Below are 22,131 nucleotides of genomic sequence, written 5' to 3'. Positions count from 1 at the left end.
AAGTGGAGGCTTGGACCACCAAGCTCTCCGGGGTGTGGTGTTCGGTGAGGAAAATAGGGTCAGTAGGAGTTGGTCGATGGCCCTGGCCGATTGTCCTATTTACAGGAGCCCCTGTGCTGGTTTTGGACCACATTCCCAGCAAGGAAACAGTAAGGGCTTCATTGAAGGGTAACATCGGCTCCGATGTGGATACCCCCTGCTGAAGCACCTCTGTCAGAATGTTAGTCCTGACCAGCACCGTAGGCAACTCTAGGTCCAATACCTCAGCTGCTCTACGCATCACCATGGCATATGAAGCTCCCTCCTCCATTGCCACAGAGGGAGGTGAGAGCATGCCAGTAACTGGAGAAGTATTGAGTACATTGGCTTCCCCTCGATCCTCATAACAGTCCTACTCCAATCTATATTCTAAAGGGTCCTCAGCTGCGCCTGGCTGTTCGAAATAAGCCTCGGGCATTGATCTGGGCCCTGTCGGCACTGTGATGTCGGAATCGGGGTCAGACGACGTCGTGCCGGCTGCAGATCATCCGGAATGAGGATGGTGCTTACACCACTGGTGGGCGCCGGCAGTGGGGGGAGCGTCGACGTGGGGACCGAAGCTGGAGGAGGCAGACTGTGTGGAACCGGCATCGATCCAGATCTATATCGGATCCCGGGGTCCCCAATGGTGCTGAGGTCGAAGCCTTCAGCGTTGAAATCGATGGGGTCCCTGCCGACCCCTTGGGGCCCAGAGGTTCAACAGCGGGGGCAGTCTGCTCAAATACGAGGTGCATGGCTTCGTAAAATCCTTTAAATTGAGTGGGGGTCCCTTCGGTTCCCGGATGGGGGGAGAAGTGAAGTTGGCCCTGGGATCAGCTCCAAGAAACTGTGCACGGAATGTCAACGTTCCCGAGACACCTCGTCGGTCGACGGGCATGGCGAAGTCGAAGTCCGCTTGGACTTCTTCTTTTTCTTGTGCCTCTCTCCCGAGTGCCCAGAGGACCTTGAATGAGAAGAACAGGACTTAGGGCTCCTGGAGGGGTCTTGCGACCTCCTCCTCAAGCGGGACTGTGACCTCCTTGGAGTCACGCCTTCTGACGTCAAGTGGAGTCGTGGTCTCTGTCAGGGACACCAGAGACATACCTGGGGGGGATCCGTCTCCGACATGGCACGATGGCATGCACCACACAGCTTGAACCCCTTCCTTCTCGAGGACATACTCGTACAGCCAAAACAAATCTGCTACAAAAGGGTCGAAAAAACCTGCTAAAAAAGGCAGAGGGTAGCTTGATCCCAGACCTACGCTTAACCAGCCCGGAAGGCAAAGAACTGACGTACGCATGCCGGAGTGGTGCTTTTATAGACGACCGTGATGTCACAGACAGCTCTAACGATGCCACGGGGAGCCGAACAAAGCCACCCGATGGTGCGCACAGGGTATTGCTCAGCAAAAAATTCCGGATTTGAAGCGGACACCAGCAAATTCAAAGGTAAGTAATCTGCAGCTAGAAGTCTCTATCAGATTGTCCTGGATTATCTTTACTGGCAGAATGGCACACAACCGAATTACTCTGGTGAAAGGAAACATCTGAGAAGGAGTCAGGGATGATTTTTCATGTTGATAGTGAACCACAGAGATGACAGGAGGTTCACCATAGTCTGAAGATGGTTGGTGACTGCCTGGGGAGAGCCCGTCTTCAACAGCCAGTTCTCCGGGTAGGGGTAGACTAGCCCCCCGGCCCTCCAAAGATGTGCTGCCACCACCATCACCTTCATGAACACTCAAGGGACACTGGTGAGATTAAAGGGGGCACAGCAAATTGGAAATGCTCCTGTCCCACCACGAATCACAGGTAACAGCTGAGGACTGGCAACACAGGTATGTGTAAATAGGCAAACTGCGGTCCAAGACTACCATCCAGTCTCTGGGGTCTAGAGTGGGCAAGACCTGGGCCAGTGTGAGCATTAAGAGTTTTTTGTAACAGAGGAAAGCATTGAAAAGACACAGGTCTAAAGTATTCTTTGTTTTTCGGCACCAGAAAGTAGCAGTCATATCATATCCTACTTCTGGCATAGGCACCCTCTCGATAGCCCCTTTGGCCAAAAGGGCTTGCACTTCCTGTTGTAGAACAGAAAAATTGTCCTCCATTAGTCTTGAGGAGATGGTAGAAGGTGCAGCAGCTCAGAAGAGGTAAGGGAGGGCATAGTCCTTCTGAACAAGTTGCCAGACCCAATCTATCTTATGTCATGATGTTATGGCCTGCCAACCCAGCAAGAACCGTCTGATCCTGCCTCCAACTGGGTATGCTAAAGGGGTTTGCAGGAGGGTAGGTAGTGGACTGGGCAGCACATTAAACTTGGCTGCGGGGAGGGTGGGCATGACAGCCACAACCATAACACTGTTGGGCACCACAATGGGGATGGATTGGCTTTTGGTATGGGGTACCTTTGTCAAAGCCACAAAAGGAGTGGTAAGGCTGATGAGGCTAGTGAGGTGGGGTAGATAAGCCCAAGAAGCATGCCACAGCCCTGCTCTCCTTGATAGGCACAAGAGCTTTGCTTTACCCCCTCCACCCCAAACAGGTAAGTCTCACCAAACGGTATGTCCATAAGGGATGACTGGACATTGCCTGGAAAACCAGTGGACCGCAGCCAGGTGTAGCGGCAAATGGCAACACTGGTGCTGTTGGCTCTGCCTATAGAATCAACGATGTCCAACCCACAACAAATCTTTGAACTAGCCAACGTCTTGACCATCTTGGATGGTCTGGGCAAGAAGAGATAAGAGATCTGTCAGGACTTGAGCCACAGAGTTCCAAAAGACGAGGGAACATTTATATTAATCTATTTCATAGTGTTAATGGTAAGTGATATCTAATGTGACCTGTAATGTAATTTATGATCTTTCAAACTGCATCTGTAACATTTGGAGTGCAAATTGTGGTTTGCATGGCTATTGTGCAAGTTATTGCTTCACTGGTTCCATTAAAATACACAGGCTCTTTAAAAATTTTAAAAAAAGATTCCTGCTTCGGAATGCAAACACAGGGATGGCAATCTGATGTTCGTTACAAGTCACCATCCCTGTGTTTGTAGCCAATCACAAGGGGTTGAGAAATAGCCAAGAGCCTAATTAATTTGGCAGGTATTTCACTGCACTCACCTCCGCAACTGGACATTTTGTGATTCAACCTATTAGAACATGGGTCGCATTTCAAAACCAGTTCCAAAAAGTTGGTAAGAAATTTGCAACCTCTTTTTGTAAGCAGTCTTTTAGTACATCTGGTCCCAGATTTCCTGCATAGATTTTGCATGTGTTTACTGCTATTATGAGTCTCCTTCTTTTAAAAACATTTCCATTTTAGCTAATGTAGTCAGCTTTGTTAGGCACTTTCATCTTAGATTTTATCAGTACTAAGTTCATGGTTTGGCAAGTGCACCACGTAGAAATATAAACTAGGAATTCAGGCAGATTGTGAGCATTGTCAAGTCCCCATGGGTAAGGGGGACGAAATAAAGAGCAGACACTGGGGTGAGGAACCACCACCTTCATTCTTCTTGCCTTCTCCTTTACACTGCTCTCCCTTTTTTCCTCCATGTCACTGCCTTTACCTCTGCACCATCATGCCCAAACCGCAACCCACTTTCTAGCAGGGTTAGTGGAGTCACCCATCCAGGTCCTAGTACCCGACATTACATCTCCCCCGAATAAAAATGTCTACTAGGTCTTAGACATGAGCCTTGGATCTCTTCAACCAGTCTGCAAGGCTGACGCATCTGCTGTCCAGATCTCTTGGTGACCACTGGTGTTGTTCCTTCGCTGCTCCCCTTAGGTGGCTCCTTCTCAATGCCGGGGATCAGTTGGGGCTCAAATGTCTGACCTTTAACAGTGCTCTACTGCAATGAGGGTTGTATTATCTGTTTAAAGTGCGACATCTCGAGTGACAGAATTCCCCGGCCATCTTGCATCTTGGAAAGGGGCAATAGCAAATGAGGTGTCAGATTTTTGTCTTTGTTTCTTCCTATTACCTAGTCTCCGCAGCCAATTGTGGTTTATCTTGTCTTTCTTCTGGTGTCAGCATACACTTTCCTCTTCTCTTTCTTGGTGTAATCTGATGTCTTAATTTTTGGGATACCCACTTATCATGCTGTAGTCCATTAGGACATTTTTGTTCGGACCTCTCAACCAAACAGCATGGTGGCAGGACTCTGTCCAATCTGCAAGTGAGGAGTTGTGGGTACGCTTGTGAGATCTGACACAGAGCCTGGTCAATTTCCATTCTACAGACGCTCTCTGTACTGTTCTTTTAAAGGTGCCTATGACTGTCAATTACACCATTGACCTTAGGTCAGAGCAGGACAATGCGTTGATGGTCAATGTCTAGGAGCGTCAGGAATTCTTTGAACTCTCTGCTGTTGAAAGGAGGGCCATTATCAGACTTTAGGATCTTTGGAATTCCCCACATTGCAAATGTATCATCCAAGATTTTTAGTACTTTTTCATGAGACACTTTTAACCAGTGGGAATCGCGAGTGTTCATGAGTACCATCAGGAACGTGCCATCTGTGAAAGGTCTTTAAAAAAAATCTATGGCTACCCTCTCCCACACATTCTGGGAAGATCTGACATTGTTATGGGGTGTTGCATTGTCTTTGCTGAGAGACAACAGCACATATGACAAGCTTTCAGTTCTTCTTCCATCATCTCATCCATTCTCAAAAACCATACCCCCTCATCGAAAGCTTGTTTGGTGGCTACTATGCTATGATGTCCCTCATGAGCTAACTCAATGGATTTTTGTCTTAGACTTTTAGGAAGAACAATCCTGGTTCCTCTCAGTACAGTCCCTTCCTGGGTCATCTCTACGTCATCATGAATGTTGAAAAACGTTTGTAGTTCAGCTATCTTTGCTTCTTTTATTATTTTTTAGTTTCCACTTTTGTGTGAAAATCAGCCATTTGACCATGTCCGTGCCTTCTGAGTGGCTGCAGCAACCTGATCCACAGATAGAGCAATGGGAGTGCTCGAGTTATATAATGAAATTGAGGTATTCCTCAGCTACCAAGAATTTTGACGTTGTCAGCTGTAGTGGAACTCATGAGAAGTAGTCAGCCAGGTTGTACTCCTTTCCCGGCTGCAAATAATGTCATAGTCATATTACTGTAACCACAATCCCCATTTTTCAATTCTGGGAGGCACCTTAGCTTTGAGGTTGCCAAATAAGGTCAGCAGAACCTGACAGTCTGTGACAACTATGAACAGCTTGCCATAGAGAAACAAACGAAAATGTTCACATGCCCACACAACTGCCAAACTTTCTTTTTCTTTTTCTGGCTGTGAGTTTGCACATTCAGCGTCAGACAAACTCCTGTACGCATATCAAACTATGTGCCTCTGAGAATTTGGATGACCACTCTGCTGTTCAAGAATGGCTCTTAGCCCTAACAGGCTCACATTCACTGTGACTTCCCCTTGGAGTTTAGGGTTGAAGTACACCATGAATGTTGCTTTCTCAATGGCTGTGTTAATGTCTTGAAACTTTCTTCACAGGCCAATGACCACTGGAGTTCTACATTTTGTTTTGTTAAGTAATGCAGTTGTGTACTTAGTGTGGTGTAGTCACATATGTACTGTGCACAGTAACTGGCCATGCCTAGAAAGGATCGTAAGGTGCTCACATCTTGGGGAGGACTGGTTGCCAGGGTCCAAAATTATTCCATTCCTTGAGAAGATGTGGCTAAAGAACTTGGGTCTGGATTTGAGTGTCAGTGTGGCATCTGTGAGCAGTTGACACACTCTTAGGAGCACCTTGTCATGCTCCCGTCTGGTACTCCCAAATATTAATATGTCATCCCTGTAATTGAGGGCGTTGGATACTGGCTGGGTGATTTGCATGATGAAATCTTGAAAATTTCAGCTGCTGAGGAGATGCCAGAACTCAACTGCTAATGTCTGACTAGACCTATGACTGTTGACAAAGTGGTGACATATCAGCAGTTCTCTTCCAGTTCCAACTGGTGATGCCCTTTGCTTAAGTCAAGCTTTGAGAATACTTTTGGGTCATTTATTTGTGTTATTATGTCAGCTATGTGCAGTCCTGGGAGTCTTTCTCATTCAAAAGCCTTGCTTGGAGTGCACTTCTCCTTTGGTGTACTTTTTTTGGTACTACTACTAGTAGCGAAACTCATGGGGTGGGCCTGTGTAGTGTTCAATTATGTCAAGTTCCAGTAGATTCATTATTTCCTTTTCAACAGATCTCTGCAAATGGATGGCAACCCGATGGTGCCTCTGGGCTACGGGTGAACATCCTTGTTGGTGTGCAGCTGCACCTTAATACGTCAGTTTTCCTAGTCCATAAAACAGGTAAGAGAATTTTGGGGCAATTTCAAGATCTGACTGTATGTGGTAGCTGACTGATATCAGTCCCATTTCTGTGGCAGCTGAAAAACTGAGGGGGCATGCACTTGATGCACTTACTTGCAGTACATGGATTGTAGTTTGAACCAACCATGTCTTATGTCCCACTATCTGTGTGAATGAACCAGGACTCCACATTAGTTTTGAGACCGCCCATGTGAACACTCTTATGCTCAACAGTATAAGCTTTGGAGGGGGCTGAAGTTCATGAAGTGTGTCCAATAGCATGATGTGAACGGACGCTCCACTGCTATTAAATGGCACTTGGTGATCATTTATCTGCAATTGAACCACAGAACACTTGCTCTCAGCTTTCACGTGTCTCATTTGCATTGCTTCTTCACCCCCAACTGTGAAGGAGTCCATCCTCAGCTGTTCTGCGGTGTTGAGACACATAATATATGGTGTAAATTGTTGTCTCTCCACCACATGGACCTCAACTTTTGTTTCTCTCTCACGGTACTGGAGCATTGACTGAACCTTTCCTCAGCAGCTCAGCCATGTGCTTTTTGCTGCTGTATAAACCTTCTTTCTGGACACCTGTACCTTTGATTTAGGGAATAGGCGGATCAGTTTTTGGGACCCCACCACATTCACTGATGCCTCACTGTCCACTCTGAAGTCTACCAACTGATCACCAAGTTCCACATAGACTGGGACCATGAGTGATTTAGGTACTTCTTAGGCCATCATCAGTAAAAACACATCATCCTCACTCTCACTCAAAGGGCAAATGATGATTCCTGCATGAGGACTTGGGAGTATCTCGGACTGTGGGCTGAGCCAACATTCCATACATGATGCTTTTTCTTTTCATTTGTGCTGCTGAGCGACCTTCTCCAGTCATCATTTTGTTCCCTCTTTGTTCGTGCTCCACCTTCCTTGCATGCGCTCAATGCACAACTAAAGTGGTTTTCGTTTCCACTTCTCCTGCATGCCTGCCCCAGTGCAGAACACTTTCTGTCATGTAGGAACGAGACACTGCATCTTTAGCAAAGTTGTGTCACTTTGTTTCTGCATGGTAATTCATTATCCACGTAGACATTGTCTATTCCAAGGCCTCTAACTTACAATGAGCAAAGTTCCATACGGAGGTACTGTCTGGTGACAATAATTCCAGCCCCTGTGCATCTCGGCATTGAATTACCATTTCTTCACAATCAGAGGACATAGTGGTGGTGCTTTTTTAGCTGAAAGAGAAGGTGTCGAAAGTCCTGAACCAGCAAACGCTGCCAACGCTTTTCACAAAACCAAGGCGGAGCAACCAAATAGCTGAAAGGAGAAAGGCCTTTTATCCTTTTAAGTCATGAAGGAAATTCCTAGGGGTCTGTGTACGGGGTGCGAATTTGTAAAGAAATGTAATGAGAAACGGGGACAGCAGCGGCTGCCACCTGCAGCACCCATTTGAAGTTTAGCACCAGCTGCAGTTTACCAGGGCCTGACTGGCCATGGCTGGTTGTAAGCGTTTTACCCGGGGCCGGTTTTGTTACTGGGGGCGGTTTGCAGCAGTGCTGCAATATCGCCCCCGAGAAATAAATGGAAGTTGCAAGCAGGCGAAAGGCTTTAAACAACGATGACAAAATGGAACGTATTAGAACCTTTTAAGAAAAAAATTATAGGGCATACTGTTCAAGAAAAAACAACTCTGGTTTTTCATGTATCCATCGGTGTAAAGAAGGAGTTTGCCTCGATTTCCGCATTCATAGGATCATTTTTTTCTCAATCATCAGAGCTCTCACGAGTTGGTCAAACCTGGAGCAGTGCTTTAAATGGGCCGGTAGTGTCCGGTACGGGGTACCGGCACTTTTTTATTTTGAGAGAGAGGGTACTTGCACTTTTCAACAAAAACGTAATACTTTTAATTAGAGAGTACCAGCACTTCTAAAAAATATGCAGCTACTCTGATAAGGAGTACCTGCACATCTATTTTGCCATTTCAAGGACTGATCTGGAGATTTTATCCAACAAAGTAAAATCGGTATTAAAGAATAAACAAGTCTCTAAACGTATATGGGTGGTGTTACAGTAACAAAAGAAAAGCAGCAGTGCTTCGCACTCCCTCCCAGTGGCGTAACAAAGGCCCCTTTGCGGGGGAGGGGGTCGGCGAGCTCCAGGGGTTCCCCCTCAGCACAGTACACTGTGCACGGGCGACAGGACTCCGACTAGGTCCAGGGGGCCCTACAGGTACTTTGCAAGGTCCCCTTACGTTTCATCACGCCAATGCTCACTCCCCCACCCCCGGCCGGGGGCTGGTCTGACAAACTTGCCAGGGCTGCTTTGAGTTCCCAGTTCGACCCTTCAGTTTACTGTAAATGGGGGTGGGGGCATGCCACAGGTGGGAATGCGCATGCACATATTGATTACTATCACTTGAGCGCGAAGAGCTGCTGCCCAGTATTGAGGAGGGGAGTAAATGATACCGAGAGGTGGAGACGGGAATGCTGGCAGTAATGTTGGTCACAGGAAACAAAGGAATGGGCCATGCTACAGAGGGGGAGAACTAAGAAGCGCTCCCTTATTACACAGTGCTACACAGAAGCGCTACAGAAACATTATCACTGGAAAGCAGCCTCTCACAGTAGTCCAGATGGCGGTACCCAGGTGCGCATGCGCATACGTAGGGCTGAGCCTCCCGCCCCTCCCACAGCAGGGTCTTGGCGGTGTACCTGTCGCTTCTTCTCCTGCAGCCTCTCGCACTCTGTGTCCATGGCATCGCTGTTGGACTGAAGGCTAGCACTGCGGAGCTGCTTCTCCTGGATGGCGTCGCAGAGGGATTTCTGGGAGTCCTGCAGCTCACGGATGGTCCCGTCACACTCCTCGGCATTCTAAGAGCAGCAAAGGAAGACACAGTGTGAACCTTTCATGGCTTGAGAAGCGAATGACCAACATGTATCTCAGACCTTCATTTTATCCCACGCGATATTGTATTGGGGAAGAAAGAGTGTGAGAAGATGTTGAGGCCACAGACCTCACACCCAGTGGCATCTTAAGAATGTTGGGGGTCCAGGATAAGAAAAAATTGGGGAGAGGGGCTTCTATTTGGAACAAAGTTAAATTTTATTACCCATTTTTAGTTAATCCTAACCCTATATTGCCTAACAACATTGGTTTATACAGTTAAGGTCAAGATGGAGAAATACACATAAGTGAGTTATAAGAAAGTTCACTTTCCCAGGTGGCACCTTTGCCCATGCCTTAAAATGTCTCTACTCACAGCTTATAGGGTGCTGCTTGATAATTAGTGAAGCGGATGTGAGCGGGATTACCATATATACTTCTCTGCCTCATCACTGGACTTGGATTCCAGTTGGAGGCCCTGATCTGGAAGGATGGTGGGAGGGGGAAGATGGGCAGGGTACTAGACATTTTGAGTGCCCGTGTGTGGGGGAGAGAGAGGATTGGAGATGGGCAAGATCCGAGACATTTTAAGGTCCAGGGGGTGGGCAGGATAATAGACATTTCAAGGGCCCGTGTGCTAAATTCGTTTAGCTTCAAACTTGTTTTTTTTAAAGATTTTGGAGTACTCACACATGTGTCACAAGGGAAAGTGTTTTATAATTGTGGATTTCCTGCGTCCTCCTTAAAGCTCCGGGCTCTTTCCCACCATTAACTGTAAATATTCCATATTACGTACAGCCCTTTATCCTTTAACAATAAAATGTGTATCTCTCGATGTTTCAGCCTCTGCCATTGCCGGCAGGCCTCTTCTGCGTCTAGAAGCAGGGCGGGCCGTTATTATCTCTTCAGGTAAAACCCGCAGCTACGTCACCAGCATATAAACACCTGCCAGGGTGACATCTCTGCACAGTCGAAGTCACAGTGGGCAGTAATAACCAGCTGGGTTCTATGTACCACGCTGGCTTCAGGCAGTGCGAAGTCTGCAGAACAGAATCTGTCAAATCGGGCAGCAATGTTCAGCGGGTTTAGCACCTGTTGCACAGATCGTCGGATACAGTTCAGCTTACGGCTCGGAACCAAAGCCTACGGGGTAGGGACATGTTATACTGCACATGTCTGTTTTATATGGAGCAGCTCCGTGTCACGCTGGGGAGGCAGCACTGACGCATTTAGCGCACCACTGTGTAATAATACTACGTAGTGCTGTGATGTGTGTCACACCAGTCAACATTGGCATGCTTGGAAGTGCCGTGTCACTCATTACAAAACCGTGTAATGTCAGATTGCATCGAGTCATGTTGAGGAGCTCTTAAGTTACATGCAGAAACACTGTGTACAGTAAGCAACATTGCACACACCTGCTTCAAGCATCCCTTAGATTGACATCGTTTTTAGCTAGACTTTTTGCTTTGTGAGTTAGTCTGTGTAAAATACAAAATACCCTTCTTCACAGGTTTTAAATATTAGTGTCATTGATTTAAAGTGTTTTGTTCTCCATTTCCCGAGTTTATTACGATTTGTTGTATGGACTGAAATCCTAAGACTGACATTTTGGGCCTGATGTACAAAGCCTGGTTTCCGGGGGCGTAGATTGGTCAGTATGATTGGGGGAGTCAGAGCGTCAGATTTCCCAACACTCACGCTAGCACGTCATGTTAAAATACATTATACCCAGTGCTCAATTTGTGCTTGTTGTTTCCGGTGATGAGCACCGGCACTTATTTGTGAGGGCCGGGCTTATTCTTATGCCTCAAGCATGGGGTGGATTGGATTGGGATGGAGTAGATTGGATTGGGGAGGGGTCTGTTGGATTGGGATGGGGTAGATTGGGGAGGGGTGTGTTGGATTTGATTGTGGTGGATTGGAGTGGGGTGGATTGCATGGAGGTAGTTTGGATTAGAGAGCAGTGGTGTGGATTGATTGGATTGGAACGGGCTGGACTGAACTGGGGTGGGGTGGATTTTATTGGTTGGGGAGGATTGTAGTGGGGTGGATTGTAGTGGAGTGGATTGTGTTGGTGTGGGGTGGATTGGAGTTGGGTGGACTGGATGGACGGGGTTGGAGTGTGGTGGACCGAACTGGGTTGGGGTGGGCTAGATTGGGGTAGAGTGGGGAGGATTGGAGTGGAGTGAGGTGGACTGGAATGGGGTGGAGTGGAGTGGATTGAAATGGGGTGGGGTGGATTGAGGCAGGATGTACTGGAAGAGGTGGATTGGACTGGGGTGGGGTGGACTGAACTGGGATGGATTGGACTGGGGCAGATTGCATTGAGCTGAGGTAGAGTGTATTGGCATGGGGTGAATTGTACTGCAGTGGAGTGGACTGCAGCGGGGGACTTGAGTGAGGTATATCAGTTTGGGCTGGAGTGAGATGGATTGGACAGACTGTGGTGTATTGGACTGAGTGTGGTGTATTGGACTGGATTGGAGTGGGTGGATTGGGTTGGAGTGGAGTGGTTTGTGGTGGATTGGTCTGGAGTGGAGTGGATTGGATTGGAGTGGGGTGGGGTGGGGTGGATTGGATTAGTGTGGGTGGGGTGGATTGATTGGAGAGTGGTGTACTAGAATTAAGTGGTGTAGATTAAGGTGGTTTGGAGTGGGGTGGATTCGACTGAAGTGGGGTGGGTTCATGTGGACATTTTGGACTGAGTGGGGTGGATTTAAGTGGACTGTATTTGAGTGGGGTGGACTGTTCTGAAGTGAGGTGGATTGCGTAGCAGTGGACTTGGAGTGGGGTGGACTGGATTAGAGTGGGGTGGACTGGTTTAGAATGGGGTGGGTTTGACTAGAGAAGGGTGGATTGGATTGGACTTGGGTGTAATGACTGGAGTGGGTGGGATGATTGGAGTAGGGTGGATCAGACTGCAGTGGGGTGGATTTGACTGGAGTGGGGTGGGGTGGACTAGAGTGGATAGGCGTGTGGTGGATTGGAGTGGGTGGTTTGGACTGGGCTAGATTGGGGTGGATTGGATTGCATTGGTGTGGGGTGGACTGTGTTGTAGTGGGTGGATTGGAGTGGGGTGAATTGGGATGGAGTGGGTTGGATTCGGGTGAGGTAGATTGGATTGGAGTGGGCCAGACTGTTTTGGACTGGGGTGTTTGGCATTGTACTGAGGCAAATTGGAATGGGTCAGGTTGTTTTGAATTAAAGTGGGACAGGTTGAAATGGATTGGAGTGTGTCAGTTTGCTTTGGGCTGAAGTGGGGCAGATTGTTTTGGATTGGAATGGGGCAGATTGTTTTGGATTGGAGTGGAGCTGATTGTTTTGGATTGGAATCAGCCAGATTGGAGTGGGCCGGATTGGAGTGGGACAGATTGTTTTGGATTGGAGTGGGCAGATTGTTTTGGATTGGAGTGGGGCAGATTGTATTAGGGTGAATTCAGTTCGGTATGAGGTTGATTTGATGGGAGTGGGGTAAATTGGGATTGAGTGGGGTGGGCTGGTTTGATGTAAAGTGGATGGGATTGGAGTGGGATGGGCTGTTTTTGATTGGTGTGGAACAGACTGGAGTATGGCTGATTGGAGTGGGGCAGATTGTTTTGGATTGGAGTGGGGCAGATTAGAGTGGGTCGGATTTGAGTGGGCCATATTGGTTTGGATTGCAGTGGGGTAGATGGTTTTGAACTGCAATGGGGCAGATTGTTTTGGATTGAGGCAGAATGGAGTGAGGCATATTGTTTTGGATTGGAGTAGGGCAGATTTTATTAGGGTGGATTGGAATGGGGTGGATTAGGTTGATGTGGGGTTGATTGGAATGGGGTGAACTGGAGTGGGTTGAATTGGGATGGAGTAGGGTGGATTGGACTGGGTTGAGGTGGGTTGGACTGGAGAGGGGGCATATTGTTTTAGATTGGAATGGGGCTGATTGGAGTGGGGCGGACTGTTTTTGATTGGAGTGGGTAAGACTGTAGTGTGGTACACTGGAGTGGGGAAGATTGTTTTGGATAGGAGTGGGGCAGATTGGAGTGGAGCAGACTGTTTTGAATTGCAGTGGAGCAGATTGTTTTGGAATGGTGTGGGGCAGATTGTTTTGGAGTGGAGTAGGACAGATTGGAGTGGGACAGATTGTTTCAGAGTGGTGAAGCACTGCAGTTTGGCCAGGCTGGCGAGATGAAATAAAAAGGCCACAACCACACATCTGGCTATGGTTCCCACCTGGCTGTTTTTTTAACTAGCATGACTGGTATTTTAATGTACTAGCTGGTTCAAAAATGAAGAAAATAGCCAATAACTGTATCTTAAATTCTGGTCATTACATCCTTTAAAAGCAAATGCAATGCAAAAGCACATTCAAATATTTTCTTACTGGTGACTTACACCTAAACAAAGGTAGAAAAGCAATTTTAAAAACGAGTACAGATGTTTTTATGTAAAGAGTCCTCATTATTTATCATGGCTTGGGCCTTTGCAGAATCTGGCATTTATTTTTTCTTTGTGTAGTTTTATATAGCGTGCACTCGGCCCAAAGGCATTGGAGCCATTTACGTGAGCACTAGTTACACTTCACAAGATCAAATAATTTTTTATTTAGGCCTTGGGAAATGAATTTATTTGCCCACAATCACTGGATGCAGAACCAATGCCCATGACTCAAAAGTACTTTACAGTCTCTATATCTTTCTCTCTGGAAAAAGTGGCCTCACAATGAGGCCTGTGCAAATGCATCCCCTCTACCCCCACCTCAGAATAAAAGTCTTTGGGGGCGAGGTGACAACATATGCCCCCAGCGAGGCCTCCGCATACTCCCGCCTCCCCTGCTCACCATGGTCAGAATGTGCTGGCCCAATGGGGATGCGTAAGGGGTAAAACTGCTGCTGGGCCGGCTCTGCCACATGGGGGTCCACAAGATGATGATTTCCCCTGGGCCATTCTCACCTGGCCCCCAGCCTGGCTTGGGTGGGTGGAGGCATGACTGAGATGAATACACATTACATTGCCCTGGTGTGGCCTGCCAGACTGTAAGGCTCTGTGAGCGGTTAACTGAGGCACTACTAAAATTGGCTCACATGCGACCCTGAAGCACCGGCCCATCGCTCCGTTCCCGACTGCCCGCCTTCCCAATCCGACCCTGGCTCTTGAATAATGCATACTCTGAACTAAGTTGCAGCCAGGTGTTTATAACGGACCACAATTGAGTTGTGATTGATTCTATGCAAATGTGTGGGTAGGATAGCACTCTATGGGGAATTTAGTTTACATATTTAACCAACACCCTAATTATATAGCCAATGTCGCCTCACAAACTGACACCCTTTTCTTTATTGAATGCGCACACAGCATACCTACGTGGGGACCTTAACTGGGTTCAGCCTCGCTACTGCACCATTTCAAGAAATGAGATAAAATACAAGTATCCCACCGGCCCGCCTAACTGGCAATAGGCAATACCTGAATCATGTTATTTCCAGACTATACTATCACAGTGCAGCACCATCGCGCCTCTTTTGCCACTGTAAAGAGTAAGCCGGGAGAGATAGGACTGCAATACTCACCCTTAATCTCTGCAAAACCTAAAACAGATACTGAATACAGATCATACTCCTTCAAAGACCCTCCTGAGGCCGTGGAATGGGCCAATCACCAGTCACCCACTTGCCCATTGATAGCCACTCATGATTGGTCAATGGGGATGTGAAGGAGAAGGCAAAGATGGGCAACTAAAAACTCTCAACATCAGGGTCCAGAGGATAGCTTCATCAGGGGCCGAGGCAGAGGAGGACAAATGTTCAGCCTTGAGATCGCAAATTCCTTCCGAGTGCGCACAGCAGCCTTGTGAGTCATCGAGTGAAGAGGAATCTCGGCACCGCCATCATTCCTGCCTGATTCAGTGTCACTCTCTGCTTGACTCCTCAATTGGCTGACAACCACCTCTAAATGACGTGGTATAGACACCCTCAATCTGTCTGCTTGTGCTAAGCTCCGACCCAATGAACAAATCTTAAAAAAGAAGTGGGGGAACTAACAAAGTTAGGCAGTATATAAGTGACATCATGGTTCGTGACATCACATTGCCTGACATCATAGCGCGTGACATCGCACATGACATCACAGCCCATGACCTCACCTGAAGTGACATCACAAGAAGTGACATCAGATCTTAAGACCTCACGCTTCTTTTTAGCAGGTCTATCATGAATACATTTGAGCACATTACAATATTTAACAAATAAGATTTTGTGTCGAGATGTGCTAAATTGTGACCCAACCCTGACCCAAAATCTGGGCTTCAACTTATACATTCATTCCTTAAAACCTTGCCAAAAAGAAATTGCCAACAAAGAGACATGTAGCAATAAATCAGTTCTGCTTAAGTGACTGCAATCTTTGCATTTTAAAATATCTTATTCTGGGGTTAAGACACCTGCTGAAGATAGAGTACATAGTACTTTTCATTGAATAATAATAATGGTAAGATAACTCTGGAATATAAAGTATTTGTGGGAGAGATCTGTGTTTTGTCTAGTCCCAGTTTTGAATCAAAGTAGCATAAAAGGTTAATATGTCTCCCGTAAATCACATTATGTATCACGCAGATGATATTTTAAAATTTTATGTTAATGTGTGACTGCGATTAAGGCATAGATCCTTTTATTACTTGCAGTTCATAAATTGCAATCCTTCTAATATCAGTCAGTTATGAAGACATTTGGATCCTACATCTTGAAATCCTCACTGCCTTATGTAACACATTCTGTACATTGATTTACATTGATATAATATATTGTCAATGTACAATATGTATGTGTGATGTAAAGTGCTATGACAGCCTGCATTTGGGTAAGTAGCACTATAAAGGAAATAAAACAAAATAGTGGTATTTAAATTATTATTTGTGTAAATACTGGGACAGAGCAAGACATCTGACATTCTTACTGTGCATGCATATGAAAAACAGGGACTGAACAAGTCAAAAGCATGCCTCTTTTAAATACGTGTAAAGTGATATGCTGTGCACCTTTGTTTCCCCTCCATATCGTTCACGTGTTTGGTTCTTGATACCTCCCAGCCAGGATACTCCAACAAAAGGAAGCCTGATGGCCCCTTAACTTCGGCCATTCTTATTGGCCCTACTGGAAACAGATAAGCCTCCTTCCTACCTCAAATATGTTGCTCCTAAATGAAATCAGGCATGGTGCTGATGTTCCGGTGTCCAAATATTACACCCGGACAAGTTTAGCAAATTTCTGTAGGACAGAGCCTCTTGGCTGGGAAGACGTGGTCCACCCTGTGAAAAAAGTGGGTAGGCACTGTCTACCCATTTCTACCTTCAACTTGTGTCCAGCTCAGAGCTACATACTACAATGAAACACAACATCCCCCAGCAACCAATGGAATCTTTGTGGCACCTAGCACATGTAATTATAACTATTGTTTCAATGTGCACTTGGGAATTCTCCTGATTAGCAAAATAAAATGGTCTACTCACTGCCGCTGTGGCAGTCCGTGTTACCACAAAGAAACCTTCCACTTCTTATATTGGGCTCCAATGTGTGTTTTTGCGGCAACTAATGACTTTGCTCAACAGTGAACTCACCCAGAGCCAGATGCGGCCCTCCACTATGGTGGAGGAGCGTCACCCCACTGCTGAAAGGAAGTAAAAAGCAGAAAAAGAAAATGGTAGCAAAAGTATTTTATTATCATTTTATTTTTCTGCTTAGTCAGACACTGCAAGTCAACCAGCCTAGGGCGGGGACTGGCCAGCATCCTCTGCATCTGTAGGGGGAGGAAGAGTACTAGATGCACTCTAAGCGCACATGTGGGTTTGGCCGGCTGACTTAGGCTGGCCAAACTGACATGCCTACTTAGAACTTTCCACCTGAGCTGTGGTTCACAGCTGGGTTTGAGACCAAGCGCAGGCTCCCACTTCCGAACTGAGCGGCATTTTAGCCCGCTCAGACGAATCCCAGAGCTTCTCTCATATTGAGTAAGAGCATGAGAAAAGCATCTGGAATGGGTGGGGAGGAGAGCAAGTTGAGAAGAACTGAGGTGGTGGGAGCAGAGTAACACAGAGGGCCGACAGCAGCAGGTAAGACTTATTTTTAAAATGTATTTATTACCCCCACACACACACTGTTCTACCAAGCCTCCCTGGCAGCAGCTGCCTCTGCCCAGGGCCTATAGTGGTATTATATTAAATATTTTCTATAGTCTACTCCCACAAAACAATGTACTTTTGTATTAACAGGTTTGGACGGAAGGCTGTTTGCCCTCCACTCCTCAGTGGCGTAATAAAACTTGAGGGCCTCCCCCTACAAAGTACATGGAGGGGCCCCACTCCAGACTTACACAGGAGCTCTCAGGCCTGGGTACTGTGCTGAGGATGCCCCCTGGAGCTCGGGCCCACCTCTCGCACCACGGGTGCTCCAGGGGCCTTTGGTACACCATTGCCACTCCTAGTATTTATATTATGCAGGCTAGATGTCCTTTACAGATTATTACTAGACACGCTTTACAAAAACTTGAACAGAGAGCATGTAGATGCATGCAGAGGTATACCAGCCAGAGTCCCTGTGCTGTGCCTTAGAAGTCATTTCAACTTCATTATGAGGAAAACCAAGAGACTGCACAATGCTAGTAAGTGCTACTCCATATTTTCATCATAAACACAGGGGACAATATCTGCGAGAATCTAACACTACAGACATAGAAGAAAAGCGCCTACAAAAATGCTGGAGTGGACCAGTATTCTCCACCAGCATCTCAGCTTTTTCGCAAGAAGCACTGATGTGGAACAAAGCACGTGTCCCGTTTTAGCCTCATTCTACTATCCTTGATAAAGAAGGAAGGTATGCCCTTGTAGAGGGCTGCCTGGATGGTAGTCGGTTAGCAACCGGAAGCACTTACTCTTATATACGAACAAGTTACTTTTCTCATTAAACTTTCAGGCACATTCTTCCTATGGCCGGCATTCCCTAGATGCCTGGCAGGGACATTCATCGTAGCTTAATGTGTCATTTCCTTCTACTCTACAAACATTTACATCACACAAATTGATATTTGGAGTCTCTGCAAAGCTCGGATAAGGGTCTATTCATTCTACTCTCTCCCACATGACCTCCACGTTAGGTTCAACCGGATACTGTACATGTCCTTCTTATGTTGAGCAATAGCCTACACTGATTATTTAGGTAGGGGCCTACCCAATCACAATTTAGTATGGGCGCTTACAACTTTCACTTCTTGAAGACACGGTGTTCTACACCACTCTGCACGATAATATTGCTGCATATTTTTACTTCATTCAAAATACTGCATCTTCTTGCAGTATAGAATGGGGGCCTTTAAAGTCACGGTTAGAGATCATTGCATTAACATGGCAGTGGGGGCCAGGCGGACTTTAGACATAGAAATCAAACCCATTAAGGGATCATTACCTTTGTTTAAAAAATCAAGCTTTAAATACCAACTTGTATGCTTGCATTCTTACAGAGGCGCGTACCAAATATACTGTACTGCTCGAAGGGCCCTGTTGTGCTGAGTTTGCTGAATACGCGTTGGAAACCCACACGGAGGCCGATAACTCTGGTGCTGTGCGCGCCTGGCCAATTAAATAGGAAAATGTGCATCACCTTTACTTCCTCTGACCTGCCTGCCACACACAGTGGCATAAACGCAGACTGACATATACAACACGTTCTCCGAATATTATACAACACTCTGCGCCACTACCCATGACTGCTCTCACACTGACATTGTGACATTTCTGGAAAAACTCAAAATCTCCCAGATTACTCAGGAGCAGCGCCAGGAGCGGGAAACTCCTATAAGTAATAATGAAATAAAGGAAGCAATGCGCTCCCTCACCTCAGGCCAGACCCCTGGTCCAGACGGGCGACCAATCAAGTTTTACCAAAGGAAAAACTGTATGAGTCAGTGACCACTGATCAGAGCTCCCCCTTTCTCTCAGGCCCTCTTCATTCCTTTTTCCAAACCAGGAATCATCGCAAGTGACCTCACTTTCTATAGACCTTTAGCCATTCTTAATACTTATTATAAAATGTTCTGCAAAATACTTGCCGCATGTTTGTTACTTCTGCTTCCCACTCCTGTCCACGCGGATCGGAGTAGCTTTGATCTAGGAAGGAGCACTTTGCTCAATATCAGAAGAATTTTTAGGATTATGAAGTTCACTCCCAGATCCTGTGCAGCTTGCATGGTCCTAGACCTTGAATCTTGTATTTGATTCTCTAGAGTCTAGACAGGCTATCTATTCACAATGATAGAAAGAAAAGCTTGGTTGATGCATGATACGCACGATCAAGCTCTTTTGCACAGCTCCTAAGGCGTGTATCATAATGGGACCCCATAGTGCTTCTAGGAGGCGCTGCGCAACACTGCCCGCTTTTACCAGTCCTTTTTGCCATGACTATGGAGCCCACAGCCGTCTGGCTGCACCGAATTAGGACTGACTGGGGCATTCCAAATCACCTTCTAGGCAACTCTACAGCCTTCTGTGATTAGTCGTATTATCCTTGCAAAAATAGTTATGCTTCCACAGTTGCTATATTATTGCACAAACCTCCCACTGTATTTAAGGCAAAGGTTTTTGTTCCCTGGATGTCTTTCTGGGGTACCTTATCTTGGAAAATAGCCTCCTTAAGGTGGCACTGGCCAAGCTGAGACTCCATGTAGACAGGGGTGGCGCTGGAGCCCAGAACTGTGAGCATACTACCTTGCAGATCACTTGTAATGTGTGTGTCATTGGATGGCAGAGTGCCATCTCGATGACAAAGACATGATAAATACCCAATGACAATTGGAGAAATAGTATTTTTGTCGGTTTCCACGCGCATTCCCCCCCTTAACTCAGATAACTACATTCAGCTTACCGCTGTTTTCAAAGGAGCCTGTGATCAACAGCTCAGACTGCACTCTATGTGCCAGCTATCCCTCTACTAGGTCTCCCAAGGAACAAAGATGCATTGATGCCTTTTGATCTAAAACACTGGCACTTTGTGGGCACATTGGCCAAATGGACGATCTCGTTCACATTGGGCTACTCTTGTCCTTTGACGAACTGGTGGACAATTCAAAGTTCACATTGGAAAACTCTTATGTTTACGGTGCTGACACACTCCATTCGCACTTACTGGAACATCATCTTGCCTGAACCACTCTGCCATGCAACGCATTCACACTGTGGGTATCGGCTGTCATCTGATTAGCTGCTTGACTAAGACCTTGGGTGAGCTTACACAGATCTCTTTGCCAGCCTTACATGATAAGTGGGGTACAGAGACAGAGAAAATGTTTCACAAAAAAGGAATGGGAGAGAATACTGTTATCATCGGCAGTTTCCAGAAACGCTAGATATAAACATACACAGTGTAGCATAACTCACAGAGCTTTCCTCGCCCCTACTAAAATTAATGAAAACTTTCCAGGGTTTAGCTCCTAATGTCCTCGCTGCAACTCCATAGTCACCTCACAGCTTGCACAGGTTACGGGGTGTACCACCTTAAATAACTGCAAGACATCTGTACTAGGAACATTTCAACACATTAACAAACCGACATGGGCCAGTCCCTTGACCTCACCTTACTACTTGCGAAGCGCGCTATCACCTGGAATTGGAAGGCTAATTCACCTTCATGAATAATGGCGTGGAGCAAGTCCTTGATAACTTGGGGGGCGGCAGAAGCAAGGTCTCGGAAGAGAAGAAGCCAGAGGGCTGTGTAGGCGTCTGCTCTCTCAGGGATGGGGCACACTTTAGATTAATTCTCACTCTATAAGTAAAGGCGATACCCTTCCGCTGTAGACACGCTACTACCAACAGCTGGGATATCTTCACCATCGTTATGCACCATGACGTTTGTCTTTGCTAACTCCAAATCCAAATCACCCATAATCCTCCTCTTCTTTATAGACTGCAGTACCATCGCTGGCACCAGTGGAAACTACTCTGAAGTGGTATGCTGTGTCATCTAACATTATGCTTCACTGTTCATTGTGGAGCACTATTCAGAATCTTCATTGTTTTTTACTTTTATTTTCATTTTAGTCAAAACAACATTTTCATAAAAGCCTGCCTACTCTCTCTCATAGTAGTATTACGGAATGCTTGCCAAGTTCGCTGTCTAATGTTTATCATTTTTTCGCGTGGCGCTTTTCCAAATGCTAGGAACTTCTCCTAATGACGGCCTCCGGCGGGCCATTACGATAATATCCTCGATTTTATGTTGCAATCTCTATTGTAAGGTACTACACAAGGTTAATTATAGAAACAAATAAAAAGATGTGAAAAAAGTGCAGCTGTCCTGACATACTGAAGCAGGCTCCGAACACCACATAAAACAGTCCCATGCGTCGTGTAAATACACATCCCTTGTATAGTTGTGACAATACGGGAATACAACAAGCTATAATGGCGCGTGCTGCCCACAGGCAGATCTGGCCCTCTAGTGCTATGAGACTGGGCAGCACTGCATCATTAGGCACTATCTCTTCCAGACACCCAGAGTGTTCAAAGTTTTAATTACCTTCAGTGCGGAAACAGAAAATGTGGGCCACGGATGTGCAGTTTTTATACCCTATGTTGTTGACCGGTCCCGTTGGTGTCACGCAGCACTAGGTGACATCCTGGGAGATATGCGATGTCCCCCTGGCCTTGTGACAACGTTACCACAGTATTTGTGGCCCACCGTCTCAGGTAAGCGGCTTCAAATCACACAACATTCTGCTGAGGAAATATTATACTTTAGACATAGGTGCCCTAGAAGACTATTGAGCACAGAATGCATCTTGCTCCAAAGAGAAAGCAGTCTAAGAGTAACCATCTTAAACTTCCGCCTTTTAGAAACAGGCACATCAGAAGCAGCTGTGGACTGGGAGCTACC

At 46.5% G+C, this 22,131-nt stretch overlaps 1 protein-coding gene across 1 annotated transcript in view; it reads right to left on the bottom strand.

Annotated features, from left to right (window-relative positions):
- The window catches only part of CCDC40 (coiled-coil domain 40 molecular ruler complex subunit), a 447,448-nt gene that overhangs the window by 5,814 nt on the left and 419,503 nt on the right, over positions 1-22,131 (bottom strand). The window contains exon 20 of the mRNA XM_069199714.1: positions 9,064-9,222. Coding sequence (XP_069055815.1) covers positions 9,064-9,222 — 159 coding nt within the window. The remainder of the gene's footprint in view (positions 1-9,063; positions 9,223-22,131) is intronic.

Source organism: Pleurodeles waltl, chromosome 7 (assembly GCF_031143425.1).
Source record: "Pleurodeles waltl isolate 20211129_DDA chromosome 7, aPleWal1.hap1.20221129, whole genome shotgun sequence".
Lineage (NCBI taxonomy): Eukaryota > Metazoa > Chordata > Amphibia > Caudata > Salamandridae > Pleurodeles > Pleurodeles waltl.
This window is presented reverse-complemented; position numbering and strand designations above follow the sequence as displayed.